This window comes from Telmatherina bonti, assembly GCF_933228915.1.
Source record: "Telmatherina bonti genome assembly, chromosome: 16".
NCBI lineage: Eukaryota > Metazoa > Chordata > Actinopteri > Atheriniformes > Telmatherinidae > Telmatherina > Telmatherina bonti.
Genome location: NC_136614.1, coordinates 16,092,418 through 16,109,399, shown reverse-complemented (window position 1 = coordinate 16,109,399; position 16,982 = coordinate 16,092,418). Strand labels below are relative to the sequence as shown.

Here is a 16,982-nt window from a genome sequence, read left to right as displayed (position 1 = left end):
GATCATAGTAACTAAACTATGAATCTAAAAAGTTAAATATAAATGAGAAACAAACAGAAATGAGAAAACTAGCTGCTGTTAGTGAATAAAACTGCGTGACGACTCGGTGACTGTGTCACATGCAGAACATGCAGAGTGGAACGTGTTCCGGAAAAGGTGATCATGCCAGTGTGACCCTTCCCACACAAAGGCAAGAGGCACGCCAGGAGTACCCCCGAGACCAGGGCCATCGGCAGCCATCCCCAGGCGCAGACCCCAACCGCCCCACCCTGGAGCCAGCCATGCACCGACCCAGGAGGAGGCAGAGGGGGGTCCCAGCCAGAGTCCCCCGCAGTCAGGGGGAACAGGCCCCAGCAGGCCCGGACCAGCGAGGACCGGCCCCGCCGGGCACCGGCCACCCAGGGCAGACAGAGCGCGGGCCCCACGGCCCCAAGAGCCCAGAAGCAACCCCCCACCCCCGCAGGCAGAGGGCCCAGCCCACACCGACGGAGGGCCGGGATCCCCAGACCGCCACCGAGCGGCAGCCAGGCAGCACCAGCAGCGCACCAGCAGCGCTCCCCGAGCACCAAGACCCTCCACGCACCCACGCACACAAACACACACACACACACACACGCACACACATGTGCACACACACACACACACACACACACACACACGCACACGAACACATGCACCCACCCACCTACCCCCACACGCATCCACACTTCCTCCTTAAACACACCCTATACACCCATTCTCTTACACACGCTCAAACTCACACTCTCCTACCCCCGTTCTTTATACACACACACCCCCTCACACACACATCCCTGCTCCCTCTATAATCACCCATTCTTCCATACACGCATACCCCACTCTACACACACACATACCTCCCTACACCCCTCTATCCACATTCACAGTCCTCATTGTACACCCACCCCATCACTTCCCTGTACCACCAACATAACCCCGCATACGCACCCCCACCCATCTGCATACACCCCCCCTTCCTCCTATCCCAGCGGCCATCCACTTTCCTAAATTCTTTCACCCTGATCCCCCCACCCCCCCTCTACCCTAACATTGAGTCACCACTTCATCCATTGGCTCATGCACGCCCTCACCTTTCTTTCCCAACGTGTCCCCTGTGAGATACCCCCGGGGAGCAGGGGATAGGAGGGCCCCGATCAGGGCCCCACAACTACCCCCCACCCCTGTCAATGCCCCCCCACCACTCCACACATGCAGCCGATCCAGCACCACCCAGGGCCAGCAGCAGTCCCACCCCCGCCAGGCCAGCCCAGACCCAGGCCCCCTAAACAGCACCACTCCCCCGCCCAAACTCCTCCGGCACAGCCCCAGAAATAGGGGCGTGGCAGGACCCCATTGTCACCCCCTCCCTCCCAGCTTATGAATGATTGTGAAGTGTGTGTTGTTTGCAATTAAAATTGGGAAGAAGTAACCACATCATGTTGGGAGCGGGACCACCAAAGCAGCCCCGCCCACCGCACACTGCATGGCCCGCCCCCCAAAATATGTCCATGTGTTGTCAGTGTGTGTTTTTTGTGTTATGTTGACTAAGTGTAATTAAAACTGGGAGGTGAACCGATGCTGGGTGCAGCGATCGAAGCCACCTTGATGGCCTCTCTCACCATCCAGATCAACGTGTCCACCTCCCAACGCCCTGCCTGTATGTGGTGGAAGAAGGGAAGGAGGGGGGTCCGGGGATTTAGGTCCCGAGGGAAGCGCGCCTCCCTCAAGAAGATGAGCCACCTGCGGCATGAGGCACGTCCCCCATTCCCGGGGCCCCCGAAGGCCAGGACAGGCCAAGGGCAGCTGCCCCAACAACCAGGGCCCTCAGCAACCCCAATAAAGGAGCCGCCACCGGCCCCAGAAGGCACCAACGAACCACATGCAAAAGTGGGGGGGGGGGGGCAAAGAAGAGGAGGGGCGGGAGAAGGAGAGACAGACCAAGGGCCCACCGCCCCCACACCCCTAGGAGACGCCCCCACCCAGAGACACGTTGCATTCCCTTCTCCTTTACACACCAACACATTCACACCCCCTCACCATCAGCCTGGTATACACACACATCTACACACACACACACACCTACAGACCCACACATACATCTATACACATACACACCCATTCTAACAGATACACAGCCAAAAGATTAGTCCACCTCCAAAACCCTACATCCCACTCACCTCCCTGCCCATCACAAAACACCCCTTCTCATTCTACCTACCCTAGAACAAACCACCACAACTCCCCACTTCTCTCACTGAAGTCCTACCCCCTTCATAATCATGACCCTTCACCCCCCTATACACCTACATACACATGCACCCCCCCACTCCCCCCTACACACGGGCCACTACCCCCCATACACATGCATCTCAATACTCCTCTATATACACACCCCTATCTCCCATGCATTTAACACCAGATTATCCACACACAAGCCCTTACCCCTTCCCACACACACACACACACACACACACACACACACACACACACACACACACCACCCACTCCCTCATTCACAACCCCAACCCCCCACACAATCATGTACTATCACACGCCCCAAAACCTCCACCCCCACACCTACATGCCCTAACACACTCCCCCTTACACACAACCCTACCCCCCACAAACTCATGCTCCACTACACTCCCCATAAACCCCCCACATATAAACCACCACACACTTCCTACACCCCACACACTCATGTACTATCACAGTCCCCTAAACCTCCACCCCAACACCCCTCACACACTCCCGCATACACACACCCCTCACCCCCTATACCTTCATGTACCGCTACAATCCTCTATACACACCCCGCATATACACCACCGCACTCCCTCATACATACACCCCCACACATACATGCCTCAACACACTCCCACATACATGCACCCCTACCCCCCATACATTCATGTACCACTACACTCCTCCATACACACCCCATATATACACAGGCACACCCCCATCTTCAACTATCTTGGGCCCGGGTCCCTCTGCCGGGCACCAGGGCACGGACCCGCCCCCACTGCAGCGGCAGGTCCAGGTCAGCCCAACCCCCCCACGGCAGGGCCGACCCCCCCATCCCCGAGAAGCAGGGGACAGCCCCGGGCACCGGAGCCCAGGACCCGCACCCCGCCCACCCCACAGCGGCACGGCCACCCGTCACGGAGCCAATACCCGCCGATCCAGCCCCCGCCAGCGACCTCGCCCCACCGCCAAAAGGCAACTCCAACCATTGATCAACCCAAGGCCTCCCGCCAGGTCTGGAAACCTAGCCCCCCCAGTAATGAAGCAGCCAAGATCCCCGTCCAAGGGTCCACCCCAGACCCATAGCCACCTGAGCCACCCAGCCACTCCCTAGCCCCGAGCGGGATGAGGTCACACTCTCCCCCCTACACTAAGTGATGGAGCTGATCACAGGAGACCAGAGAGAGTGAAATTCAACTGACTGATCCTTTGAGGAGGCAGACATCATTTCCATGCTGATGTAATCTAATAACAGATTTCTAAACTGCTGGATACACAGATTCTGTTTGCTTTTCCAGTTCACAAGGATAGTTTTCTTTGCAATGCACAGGCTGCTGAGGATTGGTTTTGCTAAATTAAACCCTATGTTATTTTCACCTACGTGACTCAATAGGCACAATTTGGGGTTTGCAGGGATATTACATTTAAACCAGTCTGACAGATCTTTACATACCTGGAGCCAGAATCTCTGGACAGGTGGACAAGACCATAAGGCATGGTAGTAGCTGTCAATCATGTTGTCAGTACAGTGTGAACAGATATGTGAGTGTAACAGACCCATCTTGAACATCCTGTGTCCCGTATAATGAGTTCTGTGTAGAATTTTGAATTGTATTAATTGCATGCTTGAATTCTTAGTCATTTTGAATGTGTTTGAGCAGATTTGTGACCATTCATTTTGATTGAAGTTGCTGGATAAGTCTGCTTCCCATTTAGAAGTTGGGAGAGAGATGGAATCTTCAAGCTTCAATAGTAATCTGTATATTTTGGATAGTAGCTTCGGGGCCTTAAGATTTAGGAATTCTGCAACCCTTATAGGTAACTGTAAGTTTAGTTGATCAGTGGTGTATTTCTTACTTATGATAGATTTAAGTTGGTGGTATTCTAAGAATTTGGTGCTGCTGAATTCATACCGTGAAGAAATTGCATCAAATGGCAGAAAGTTTCCATTTTCTACTATATGTTCTAACTGCTTTACTCCTTTATTCTTCCACCGAGGGAAGTTTATCATCTTTTTGTTTTGCAGGAAGTCAGGATTGTTGTGATGGGTGTGAGCTTACATGGAATAAGCGCAGACTTAAACTGGAGCTGATGTTAATGCTTTTAAAACACTTATATGACTTGACAGTTGAGCTGATGAATGGTAAATCAGAGATGACTAAATCCTCACACAATGCTTGCTCAACATCCAGCCATGGCTCATCCAAAGAACTTGGATTAAGCCACTTGGAGATGCATTGCAGCCTATTACATAAGAAATATTGATTAAAATTTGGCAGGTCCAACCCACGTAAAGTTTTTAGACTAATGTGGGATGGCTTGTTTTTCCAGAGAAATCTGGATATGTGGGAGTCTAGTGATTTAAACCAAGTGGAGGATGGTCTGATGGGAACCATTGAGAAAAGGTAATTAACTTTTGGTAAAACCATCATTTTAACAGTGGAAACCCTCCCCATAAGTGATATGGGCAAGCGGTTCCACCTTGAGAGGTCATCCTCTACTGTTTTTATTAGCTGATCATGATTTAACTTTATTAGTTCGGTTAGTCTGGGAGAGATTATTATACCTAAATAACTTCCTAAATAAATTTCCTGACTGTATAGTGGTGTTAGATATGTTTTTAAAGTCACAGTTAATGGGCATTGCTGTAGTCTTTAACCAGTTAATAGAATAGTCTGATATTGAAGAGAATGTATTAATTAGTGTGATTGTTTGAGAAAGTGTTGTTTGTGAGTTGTTAAGGAAAAGTAAAATGTCATCTGCGTAAAGACTAATTTTATGTTCAATATTTTTAGCTTGAATTCCTTTGATTTCTGGGTTTTGTCTTATGGCAGCTGCCAGAGGTTCAATAAAAATGGCAAAGAGTGATGGAGAAAGTGGGCAGCCCTGTCTGGTGCCTCTCTGTAAGCAGAAGTTTGGAGAAGTTTTGTCATTAGTCTTCACACATGCATTTGGGTTGTTGTATAATATTTTTATCCAGTCAATAAATGATGACCCAAACCCAAATTCTTTTAAAGTTGCAAATAAAAGTTTCCAGTTTACACGGTCAAATGCTTTTTCTGCATCTAAAGATATAACTGTGGACTTCAGATTGTGTAGAGTTGAATAATCTATTATGTTAATTAATCTGCGCATGTTAGTGTAGGAATGTCTACCTTTTATAAAGCCTGTTTGATCAGGGTGAATAATGGAAGGGGTTATTTTCTCTATCCTTCTGGCTAGAGCTTTGCTGATTATTTTGAGATCTACGTTTATTAATGAAATTGGACGATAACTGGATGGGAGTGTAGGGTCCTTTCCTGGTTTTAATAGGACTGAAATATTCGCCAAGTTCATATTGGAGGGTATTTTTTGCTTTTCCTTTATTTCTAATACCATGCTGTGAAAGGTTGGAGCCAGTGTGGTCCAGAATTCTTTGTAGAATTCAGCTGGATAACCATCTGGACCCGGTGCTTTATTATTTGGCATACGGTGGAGAGCTTCATGGAGCTCATGAACTGAAATAGGTGAATCTAGAGCCATTTTATTTTCCTGATTTTATTTTAGGAAGATTGATGCTGCTAAGAAATTGGTTAATTTCTCATCTGTTGGATTTATTTGTGATGAATATAATGCTTTGTAAAATTCTTTGAAAGTATTGTTTATCATGTCAGGATCATGGCTGATATTTCCTTCTGAATCTTTTATAGAGGAAATTGTTTTCTCCTTATTTGCCTTTAGTTGGTTAGCCAGGAACTTTCCAGATTTGTTACCATGTTCAAAATTGTCCAATCGAAGTCTTTGCACCATGAATTGTGTTCTTTTATCTATTATTTCATTAAGTTCTAATTTGGCTTTTCTAATATCATTCAGTGTGTGTTCTTCTGGGGAGACATGGTAAGCTTCCTCTAGTGATTTAATTCTGAGTTCTAATTCTGATGTTCTCAAAGTTTCCTTCTTTTTCTTATGGGAAGAGAAGGATATTATTTTCCCTCTCATTACTGCTTTTCCTGCTTCCCACAGAACACACGCTGAAGTTTCTGGTCTGTTATTGTTTTCTAGATATGAGGACCATTCTCTTTTAAAGTAACTTATAAACTCAGAATCTGTAAGTAATGATGTATTAAATCTCCAGTTTCTAGTGGCTGGCTTACAGTTTTTACTTCTAAGGGTTAATGATACAGGTGCATGATCACTGATGATTATGGGATGGATCTTTATCTCTGATATGTCACTCATGAGTGAACTGCTGATTAGGAAGTAATCTAGTCTAGAATAGGTATGGTGAACTGAAGAGAAGAAAGTGTATTCTCTGTGTCGGGTGATGAGAGCGCCATGCATTGCAAAGACCAAAATCCTTCATGTACTGTTTAACCGTTTCAGCTGATTTCCAACCTCGATACTTCCCTGATGAACTGTATTTGTCAAGAATAACATTTAAGTCCCCTGCTACAATGATTGTGTTATCTAAGTGATCATAGAGTGAAGTAAAGAGGGAGTGAAAAAAGGAGGAGTCATCAACATTTGGGCCATAAACATTTGCAATAGTTAACTTAACATTTTGAATAGATAATGTAACTATTAAAAATCTGCCTTCTGGATCTGTGATTGTTTGATCAATGTCAAATTTTAAACTTTTATTAATAAGAGTGGCTACTCCTCTTTGTCTGGAATTATAGCAAGCTGAGTAAACATGTGGAAACTGGTCCGTTGAAAGATTTATTGTTGAATTAGATAAATGAGTCTCCTGCAGGAGAACGATGTCTGCCTTCATTTCACACATCTGATTAAGAATTTTTAACCTCTTCTCTCTTGTACCAGCTCCACGCACATTCCAAGAGACAAACCTCAGTGTATCCATAAACCAGCAGAGATGGAGGTTATGTGCATATTACCACAGCATGTGTCTGTGTGTAACCCGCTGCTTGTGCGCCTGTCAGCTGTGTGCGGTACCTGGATCTGCACGTTAAGTGTCTCTATGTGTGCTTTCCTCATACTGAACTGTGAGTGTATGTGTGAATCATGCATAACGTTGTGTCCGATGTTTAATCTTGTGCGTGCGCCATGAAACATATAAATAGAGAAGTAGGTGACATTACTGATAAAAGTGAAAGGGTTCAAACAAAGAAAAGTGAAAAGAGAAAAAAGTGACCGTGCCAAAGGAAGAAAATAATGTAAAAGAAACATCCGTGACGAGAACGGTGTAGCAGAGACGGGTGGAGAAAATACTGATAATTATTTTGAAACCACAGTATTACAAATATGGCATAACTTATTTAAGATTTAAGATTATTAAGGAACATACCAACAAGTCAGTAGAGCCACGTAGTGATGTTTGGGTCGCGGTACAACTGTCCATTGATAAATAATTTATCCACGGCGATGACAGCGCGAGCTCCTTCGGCGATGGATTTTCTCCTGATGGGGAACAAAACTCTCCGCCGATCCAGGATCTCTCTTGGAAACTGGTCATTAACTGCATAATGAAGGCCCCGAAGTTCATGACCCTGACTCTTCACCTGCTCCTTTTGTTTGTAGTTAACAAACTTGGCTACGATGGGCCGTGGCCGGCTGGCTCCGGGTTTCCTTCCGCCCAGACGGTGAACTCGGTGAAAGGCGATGTTCCCCACCGTTTCTTCCGGGAGCTTTAGATGAGTCTGGATGAAATTTTTAACTGTGGTCTCGGGGTCCTCATCTGCTTGTTCTGGAATCCCTGCAAACACCAAGTTGTCCCTCATGCTTCTGGCTTGCAGATCCAGCACCGCTTCCTTCATCTTCTTGTTCTCCTCGGAGACTCTGGTCAATCCCTCGGTGAGGGATTTAACCGACTCTCTGAGGACCGCGTTTTCTGTGGCCAGTGTTTCCACTTGCTTCTGGCTGAATTCCAGTGATTCCCACAAGGCCTGAAACTCTTTGTGGAGAATCTCCACCAGGCTCAAGCGTGCATCGAAACTACTGAGCTTTTTATCGATAGAAATAAGAACATCGGTCGTGTCGTTCCCCGGCGACGAAATGGCTCCGGATGAATCCTCGTTCCGCTGTCTTTTAGCCTGAGATGATGCGGCTGGGGTCGATGTTTGCTTTGGCTTCCCCATGACAACTCTGTCGAAACACTGATCTATGAAGTCCGTCAGGCTGGCCAAATCCTCCTCGTTGTGCTCCAGAATGCACCTTAAAGGGACACTATTTACCTACTTAGGAGAATGTTCAAATTAATTTCAGATTAATTTGGCAAAACGCACACATTAATAAATGAATGAATGAATAGTTTACGTTTGCCTAGTGGGACTCCGCCGTCTCAACCTCACTACTTGCCTACAGCATTACGTCACTTACCTGCGTCCTCCCCCGTCACTTACCTGCAACCATCTCCACACATTTCTAAAGAGCACAGACATTGAATTTTTAACCTGGAGGGAGAAGTTGTTACTGGTTAGTTACCAGCACCCACTGCGGGAAATGACTATGGAGTTGCTGACTTGTACAGTAAAACTGACATGGAAAGGGGCCTGTTTTCTTTTTTTTTTTTTTAAATTCTTCTTTTTTCTTTTTTGTTCAAGAACACAGTGATGGGATCATGGTTTGGTTCAAGCCCACACCTAAAGTTTCTTTTCCCTATGAATTAAAAATTGAACCTAGGCTTTAGACTCAATTAGTCACAAAATCTGATTTTTATTGGACATTTGTTGTTGACAAAAATTGCATTGTCAGTATATGATGTAAATTAAATATTGCAATGATTCTATTTTTTCTGCATGATTAATTACACAAAAAATTTTAAAACTCTACAACTACAAATCACAATCAACAATTATTATAATGAGGGATCAAATCATAGTATGTGTCTGTGTACAGCATCTGCAAATTATTTATGCATTATCTTTATGTAATCTGTTTTGCCGCCCTTATACACTAAATGCAAACCTAAAAAGGTTAAACAGAGGTTGTCGTATGAAATTTTAAATTACTGCTTTATGATTGAAAGTGTGGTCTTCTTTAAGAAGTTTTAGCTGCTTATGAAGGATATTAGCTGTCAAATGTTTGTGTTTGGTTTACCCAAAATGAAACACTAATACTAGCTGATATAAGCTGGAAAAGGCTGAAACCTGATTACAACCTGCTATGGAAGTCTGTCCATTTATACCAGGTGTGTTGGAGCAGGGTAACAGCAGAAGCATATGGGGTAGTGGATTCTGAGGACAAGCATTATGAAACACCAGTTTAGAGTGCCTGAAGTTGGTATTTTAGAGCATGAGCAAAGGTATATTTTGTTGTTTAAAGGATTATTATTATTATCATTAATATTAATATGACATATTACTTATTACACAGAAGTCCAGTCTCTACATTCAAACCAAGTTATACCCTTAAAATACCAGGATGTGCTCCACATAAATTTTGTTTTTTTGCTTTCAAAGTAAGTCACTTAATTCACGCATTCCTCTTGTACAGTACTATGACAGCAAATATAACCTTTTATAAGAGGTAAACATGGGCAAAATAAAAAGATTTTGGGCCATGTTTTTTTTGTTTGTTTGTTGTTTTTTTGTTTTATTTTGTGCATTTAAAGTTCTAGATACTCAAGATTTTTTTTTTTTACGTGTATGTAATATTCTCTGAACATAAGTGGTGAATAACCTCAATTTGAATAGTTTACAAAACTATTGTTATGCAACTGTTAGCTTGTTTCTTTCTTTTGTGTGTGTGTATATATATATATATATATATATATATATGTGTGTGTGTACATGTATATGTTTGCTGTTACCATGCACTCAGTCAGCAGGTTTTATCTGTGACTGGCTCATAATGAGACAGTCAGTCAGCGAGTGAGTCAGTCTGGGGCCTGGAACCTGAGCCAGATGAACTATCTATAGTTTTTGGAAGTGGGAGGGTGACGGAAGAGTGAACTGCGATCACTTCACTTTGGTTTTCTCTCTCACACAGTTCATTTAGGGAAGAATTTGTAGAAAAGACGAGTGATCTTAAATTCAGGAGTGGGTGAAAGTATTTGCATGTGTGTGTGTATTTGTTGGTGAGAGAGTGAAAGAACGAGAAAGTGACAACAGGGAGACAGGCGTGTGTATGAAGAAACATACACAATGGCCTTAACTCGCCTCTGCTTTCTTTTCATCATCCTCTTCCTGCCTTTCCCAACACTCGGACAACGCTACCAACTCCATCAACAACTTCAACAATTGCAACGTCGTCATGGAAACCATTACAGCTTTAGCCCCACCTGCCACTTGACTGAAGGAGGACGGTTGTTGTGCGACCAGTGCAAGACTGGCTACACTGGACCACAATGCGACAGGTAATACACAGTCCAAGCGCTTTCACAAAAGCCGTCCTGTTTAAATCAAACAAGTTTTGTTTGGTTGTTTGTTTTAATGCTTTTACAGAATTACTTGAAGCTAAAAACTGCAAATTATTTTTTTGTACCCTTATTGATTTTATTTTAAAATAATTATAGATGTCCAAAAGACAGTATAATTGTTTGATTCCTAGAAATTACTATTTGAGAAATAAGCCATGCTTTTTGTTGGTCTCTGCCAAATGAAGAGGAAATGAGTTGCTTATTAACTGTTTTCTGAATCATTTGCGTCCCATTGTCCATACAGCTGTCTGTCCACGACCCATTTTATTAGCATACAAATGGCATTCTTGATCCATTTTCCGCGGTCTTTTTTATTATTTTATATTTTTTTAACCAACCTAGGTTTAATGAGATGTCTTGTCTCTGGATGTTAGTTCTAAGATATCAAGTTGTATATATTTATGTGCTGATGACGACCAAGTGAAAATAGCTTTTACAGAATCTAAATGCACTACACTGTTTAGAATTAAATAAAGGTTTACCCAACAGAGAGGCAAGTGTTAAAAGACATGAAGTGTCTTTTTATTCTCAGATTTGTGTCATAATTGAGTAGACACTGTAGTAAAACTATGCCTCTATCAATTACTACTTAAAAATTAGTGGAACTGCGGTTCTGGTGAAGTACTGATCTCAAAAAGGAAAAATAAAAATGTTCGTTGGGTAAACTTAAACAAGGCTTGTTTCGCCTTCAACACAAATATTACTTTTCTGTTCGAACTTATCTCGTTAAGATCTTACGCGCACAAAAGAAGAGAGATGGAGTAAACTTATGAGAGCAAAGAAACAGCTGCGTACAGCGGAAAGTTGCGAGAGGGCAACGAAATTAAGTCAAAGTACAAGAATCACGGCGATCGAGAGTCAAGGGCCGAGAGAGAAGAACTAGGGAGGACAAAAAAAACCCACGAAGTCCAGAGCGCGGGTCCATTTAACTGGACCCTTCCTCCTAGGTCCTGACCAATCACAAACCACTAATAGTCAGAAGGCTGGTCAGTCTTATCCAATCAGGTCAGCTTTGATTGTTAACCAAGAGGGTAGGAGTGATTCAGGTCTTATTTCACTGCGGGCCCTGGTTCCTTTCTCCCATTTCATTAACATGATCATGATAATCAAATTATTAACTTTGTTTCCTAGCTTTAAGCATGGCAATCAACATTCTGGGGACTCATGCAGATGTTTTGTTTGCTTGAAAAGGGAACATTTACCAATAGTAATACTTTTACACATGAAACCCAATTGTTGCATATTTCACATATTTCTTATCAAGTGTGGATTAATCCATTGGCATGACTTGTCTTCCTCAGCCGATGAATCCTGAAAGAGAGTTACATTCTTATCCATTTCTATTATTTGCTTAACAGGGGTTCCAAACTTGGAAGGATATAACCAACATTATGTAGTAAAGTGTTCATGATTGATTCTGATGTGTGATCAGTTCAAGGATTTAAAACACATATGAGAATGAATAAAGAGGGAAACTTCAGTCAAACCTATCAACAAAAATCATGTAGGCTACATTAAACCAGTTAGTGAAAGGAAATTTAAAGAAGACACAAAGAAGTGCATCTGGAGTTTCTTCCTGTGGGGAGAGGGGTGGATCTGTCACCCAGAATGTATATTCGGGGAGGATCAAAGCAGAGTTGCCGGGTCTCTCTCCTGGCGCCGTTGAGTCTTATCTGGAGGTGTAAAGGTGTCATTTTGACAAGAGCCAGTTGCTTAGTTCGATGTGACATTCCGTATCTATTGACCTAAGGGACTGTAAACTGTGTTAGAGGTTTTGTTCAGACCATCTGGTTTGGGGTCTGCAGGAGGTCCTGAAAGAGAAATCTGGAGGTAAATGTGAATTGTGTGTTTATCTGGGGGGGGGGGGGAGAAAAGAAAACGAATACACCCGAAGCCGTCCTCCTCTTTCGGGTCAATAAGGTCATTTTCTCCAGTCCTCTAGGATGACACCCCTCTGACTGCAAGAGGAGATCAAGAGCCCATAATTTAATCCAGCCAAGGAGAAAAAGAAAAGGAAAATAAAAGTTGTTTTATCCCTCCTGGAAAAGCCTTGGAGGCTACAACACACTGAATATTGCAAGCTGTGTTCTGTGACACATGAAGTGTATTTTGAACTTTAGACAAAATATCTTAATATCAAAATATCAGTTTTTTCTGAGTTGCTGATTTTATGTAAAGTTCTTCAGTCAACAAGTTTACATAATCAGACAGCCAACAATTACTTTTATTTTGAAGTGCTTATAAAAAATATGACATTAATTGATTAAACATCAAGAAAAAATGATCTTACCAGTTTAAATTCTATATAAATGAGGCCTGACTAAGACATGGTGTCTAGTTGATTTATCAGTAACTACTGACTCTGCCAACATCAAACAGGACTGTGCATGGGGACACATTGACACATAATTGACCCATTATCTAAAATACCTACACTGTAGAGAATGTTCAGTCATCAGTTGTCCTTATATAGTCTGCTTCAAGAGACACGTATATTACATTTTAAAATACTTTAGTGTTATTTTAAAAATAGTTTTAGAATGCAGGATTAGTTTATAAAGGCCCAAAATTATGTGAACAATAATACAACTTTCATTTTTAGGGCTCTATATGACCGACTTTTAGGTTTAAATTCATAAGGCTTAACAAAAATATCCTACAAAGCATTTAGGAATTGCAACTGATTTATTACAAAGTCTTCTCATTTCAGAGGCTTAAAAGTAATTGGATTGAATACTGAATACTTAGTTACAAATCTACATTTAATGACTAGATACAGGAGAAACGTGGCCAGAACAACAGTTTGGTACATCCTGAGGGAAAACCATGCACTGGTGAGCTTGTGGACTCATAAATAGTCTAGACGTCCATGGAAGAAACTAGAAGTGGATGTTAGCAGGATCATTTTCATAGTGACTAAAAACCCTTCTGAAATCTACAATAAAGTGAAGACTTCATGTGGACAAATGCAGAGGCCTCACCATGAGGTGCAAACAATTATCAGCCTCAACAACAGTTGGACATCAGATCTCAACCCACTTGACCATGAATTATAGAGAGGTGGTTTTCAGAACGACCCACAAACAAGCAACAACTGAAGACAGCTACAGTATAATTAGGCAATGGATCACAAAGAAGGGAAACCTGGTGTTTGGTGATGTCCATAGTTCTAGTCTGCAGGCAGTAAGATTTTTCTGTTTTTTTCAGCTGAAGGATGATCCGTTTCACATTCAGTGAGGACTGTTTTGAATGTTGGGGTTCCCAGCAACACATAACACATGTGAATATGACATCTGGAATCAACTTTAGATCTTTTACCTGCTTGATTAATATATTCATGAGAGAAAAACCCATTAAATGGCTTTAACCCTTTAATGCATCATGTTCACTACAGCGGCTGTTTTCCAGGATGTTTATAAGTGAGGATGGAATATTTGCAATTTTGCCACTTCAGTGGACATTAGGAGAGTCACCCAACACACTGGCACTCACTGAAGAATAAACAATTATCGTATAACATTTAGTCTGTAGGAGTAAAATATTTTATGTGGAAAAATGTTTTAAAGTGAACTGTCCAAATACTTTTGGTCCTTTGTGGAAAAACAGGCAACTACATATTAAAGACCTGTAATTCCTAAACCTTTCCTCCATTTTGGATGTGACTACTTTCTGATTAAAGCTAGACCTTAAGCCTGTGTCGATTAGAAAATGTAACTTGGATTTGTTCTTGTAAAAAATGTGTGGACCTGACTGTATACTTCAGTACATACAGAACGGCAAATTCACTGATATGCTTTGTTTCATATTTTTGCAAGTGAAATACATTTCTGAGAGTGCATCCCTTCATGTGCAAAGGACTCTGCTTCCCTATTAAGCAAAGAGACTAAAATGCTCACAGAAGCTATAATATCACGCAGTAACATTGCGCTCCAAATAGATGTTGAGCTGCAGCTACCCAGGCTGTTTATATTTGTTGCTGCCGGTGGAGATTGAGCCTCAGCTCACTGCCCTGCATAGTCTGCATGCCTCGCCATGCTGTCCACAGCAGACCCTCTCTGTCTGCCTTTCAGTCTTTTTATAAACCTCATTTGCCACAGAGAGGCAAACTGACTCTTTGTCAGCCCATTTTTTTTAACTGTGTCTCAGGGTATCATCTGCACAATGTTACCACCCAGTCATCAACAGGCAGCAGGCGGCCTGACCAATACAACTCAGCTACTCTAGCTTTCCCCTCTCTTCTCTACCTCTCTGTGGAGAATGAAATGAGATTTTTCTTGATATAAAAAAAACAGTATTTGTCTGCATGTTTTTATAAACTCAAATGAATTCATGCAGTTGAATATACATCTATATTATTTATAAATGTATTTACTGATCTGACACGCGATACTTCTAGTCATTCTTTAAAGACATTTAAAAAGATTGTCTGTCCATGCGCTAACGTAGGACACGTAGCTAATGTAATGTGAAATAATGCTATATAACTAATGGGAGTATTAAAGAGGTAATCAACAGTTGCTGTTTCTTGTTCTATTAGACTAATTGATTTCCACTACCTGCCATTCCACTTCATTATCTGCACTGTTTTTGTTGTTTATGGTAATTAATTATAATATGGCAATTTGTCAATATTACAGGCTTAAACAAAATAAGCCCCTCTGTTCATCCCATGCTAATAGACTATCCACTCGCTGCTAAGTGATTCTGCTTTTCAATCTCCTGTCCATAAACATCCATTTAAAATATAGCTGAAAGCCCCCACAAGCACTCAGCTAAAACACTGAGTCATACACTGCTAATTTAGGTTTGTCAGCATGTAATGGGTCCTGCAAATAATGTATTTCAGAAATCACATTTAGATTGAGCCAGTGCCCACTTCCTGCTAATATGATGATTATTCTTCATGTTTGTATGGTTTTATGTTGTGATAATGTAACCATCCCTATGTTTGAGTGATTCTACACAAAGCTTCAGTATTAGGGCCTGTTTCAAGTGACATTTACCCTTATATGATGATTCCATTTCAAGACTAGTATATATAGTCTCTTCATCAACAACAGTGTGATTCAAAGTACTTTACAGGGACAATAAAACATGAGAAAATAAGAAGAATCATTTAAAATTAAAACATGATGGCAACAAACATGTAGATTTGGACTTAAAAAAATTGAAAATAACTTTGAGTCAAAACTATCGAAATGCAGCAGAGAACAGGAGGGTCTTTAACCTGGATTAAAATAAATGTGTTTCAGCTCATCTGAGGCTTTCTGGAAGTTTGTTCCAGACATGTGGAGCATAAAAGCTGAATGCAGCTTCTCCATGTCTCACTTTGACGAGCAGTTCAGTAACAAAGAGGAAGAATAAACGGAGAGATTGCTTCCAATGCCAGTTTGGGGGGTAAATAATCTCAGACACAATAAAATACAGAGAAGATTGTGAATCTGTTATTTGTCACTAATCAAACAGAATGCGAAGAGTTGCCTTACTCATTTTGTGATGGTTTATATAAAGTTCAGTGTCAAATTATTGACTTTAAGTATTAAAGTGTTCATTTGATTCATTTCATCCCGCTTTAGTTGATAGGAAAGTGTTTACTTTGACTTTGAACAGAAAAATAGCCAGAAATGCTGATCTTAAACCGTTCATATCTTCTTAAACCGCAATAAGTGAAGGAGAGCTTGTCTTTCAGCTGGTGAAACTTCCCATTTATGCCACTAAGAATAAAGGAACGGAACGTCACAATCCACCATCTTTCTCTGTAATTCTCTACCGATTATCCTCAATATTCTTCCCCTGTGCAGTCTGACGGTTTTGACCAGGTGTTAAACCTCCTCATAATGCCACTATGAATACCTCCACTTCCTTCTGAGGCTTAAGCACATGCATGCTGAAAGAATGGAGGACAACAGATACCCTGCCCAACTCTTCTATCAAGAAATAAGATTTTATCCAGTACAATTCTTGTCTGGACTGGAAGGATGCAGTTGTTGCAAAGCACATACGTACTACACACACGTAGACGCACCCATGAGACATAAACACACACATGCACAAACACACACCCACACAGAAGCTAATAAACCAGTTCTATTAAGTACCAAGGAGGGTCAGTGGTAATAATGGATGGCTGCTCTTGACTCTTTCCCCCTCTGTCCTTTCTTTTTCTTCCTCTCTAAATTCAATTCTCTTTTCAATGTGAAGACCTTTCCCCTCCTCTTCATGTCTCTCTCCTCTCATCTGCTTTCCTTTGCTCTCTTTCTGCCTCCCTCCCTCCTCTCTTTCCCTTCTCAGGCTGTAGAGCTTTATTTCAGCATAGATCCCTTTTATTTGGTTTCAGTGGCTCTTGTCACGATGCTGCTCT

At 42.2% G+C, this 16,982-nt stretch overlaps 1 protein-coding gene across 1 annotated transcript in view; it reads left to right on the top strand.

The window, feature by feature from the left end:
- Positions 1–16,982, top strand: part of lama2 (laminin, alpha 2) — a 192,912-nt gene that overhangs the window by 86,695 nt on the left and 89,235 nt on the right. The window contains exon 20 of the mRNA XM_079255305.1: positions 10,472–10,558. Coding sequence (XP_079111431.1) covers positions 10,472–10,558 — 87 coding nt within the window. The remainder of the gene's footprint in view (positions 1–10,471; positions 10,559–16,982) is intronic.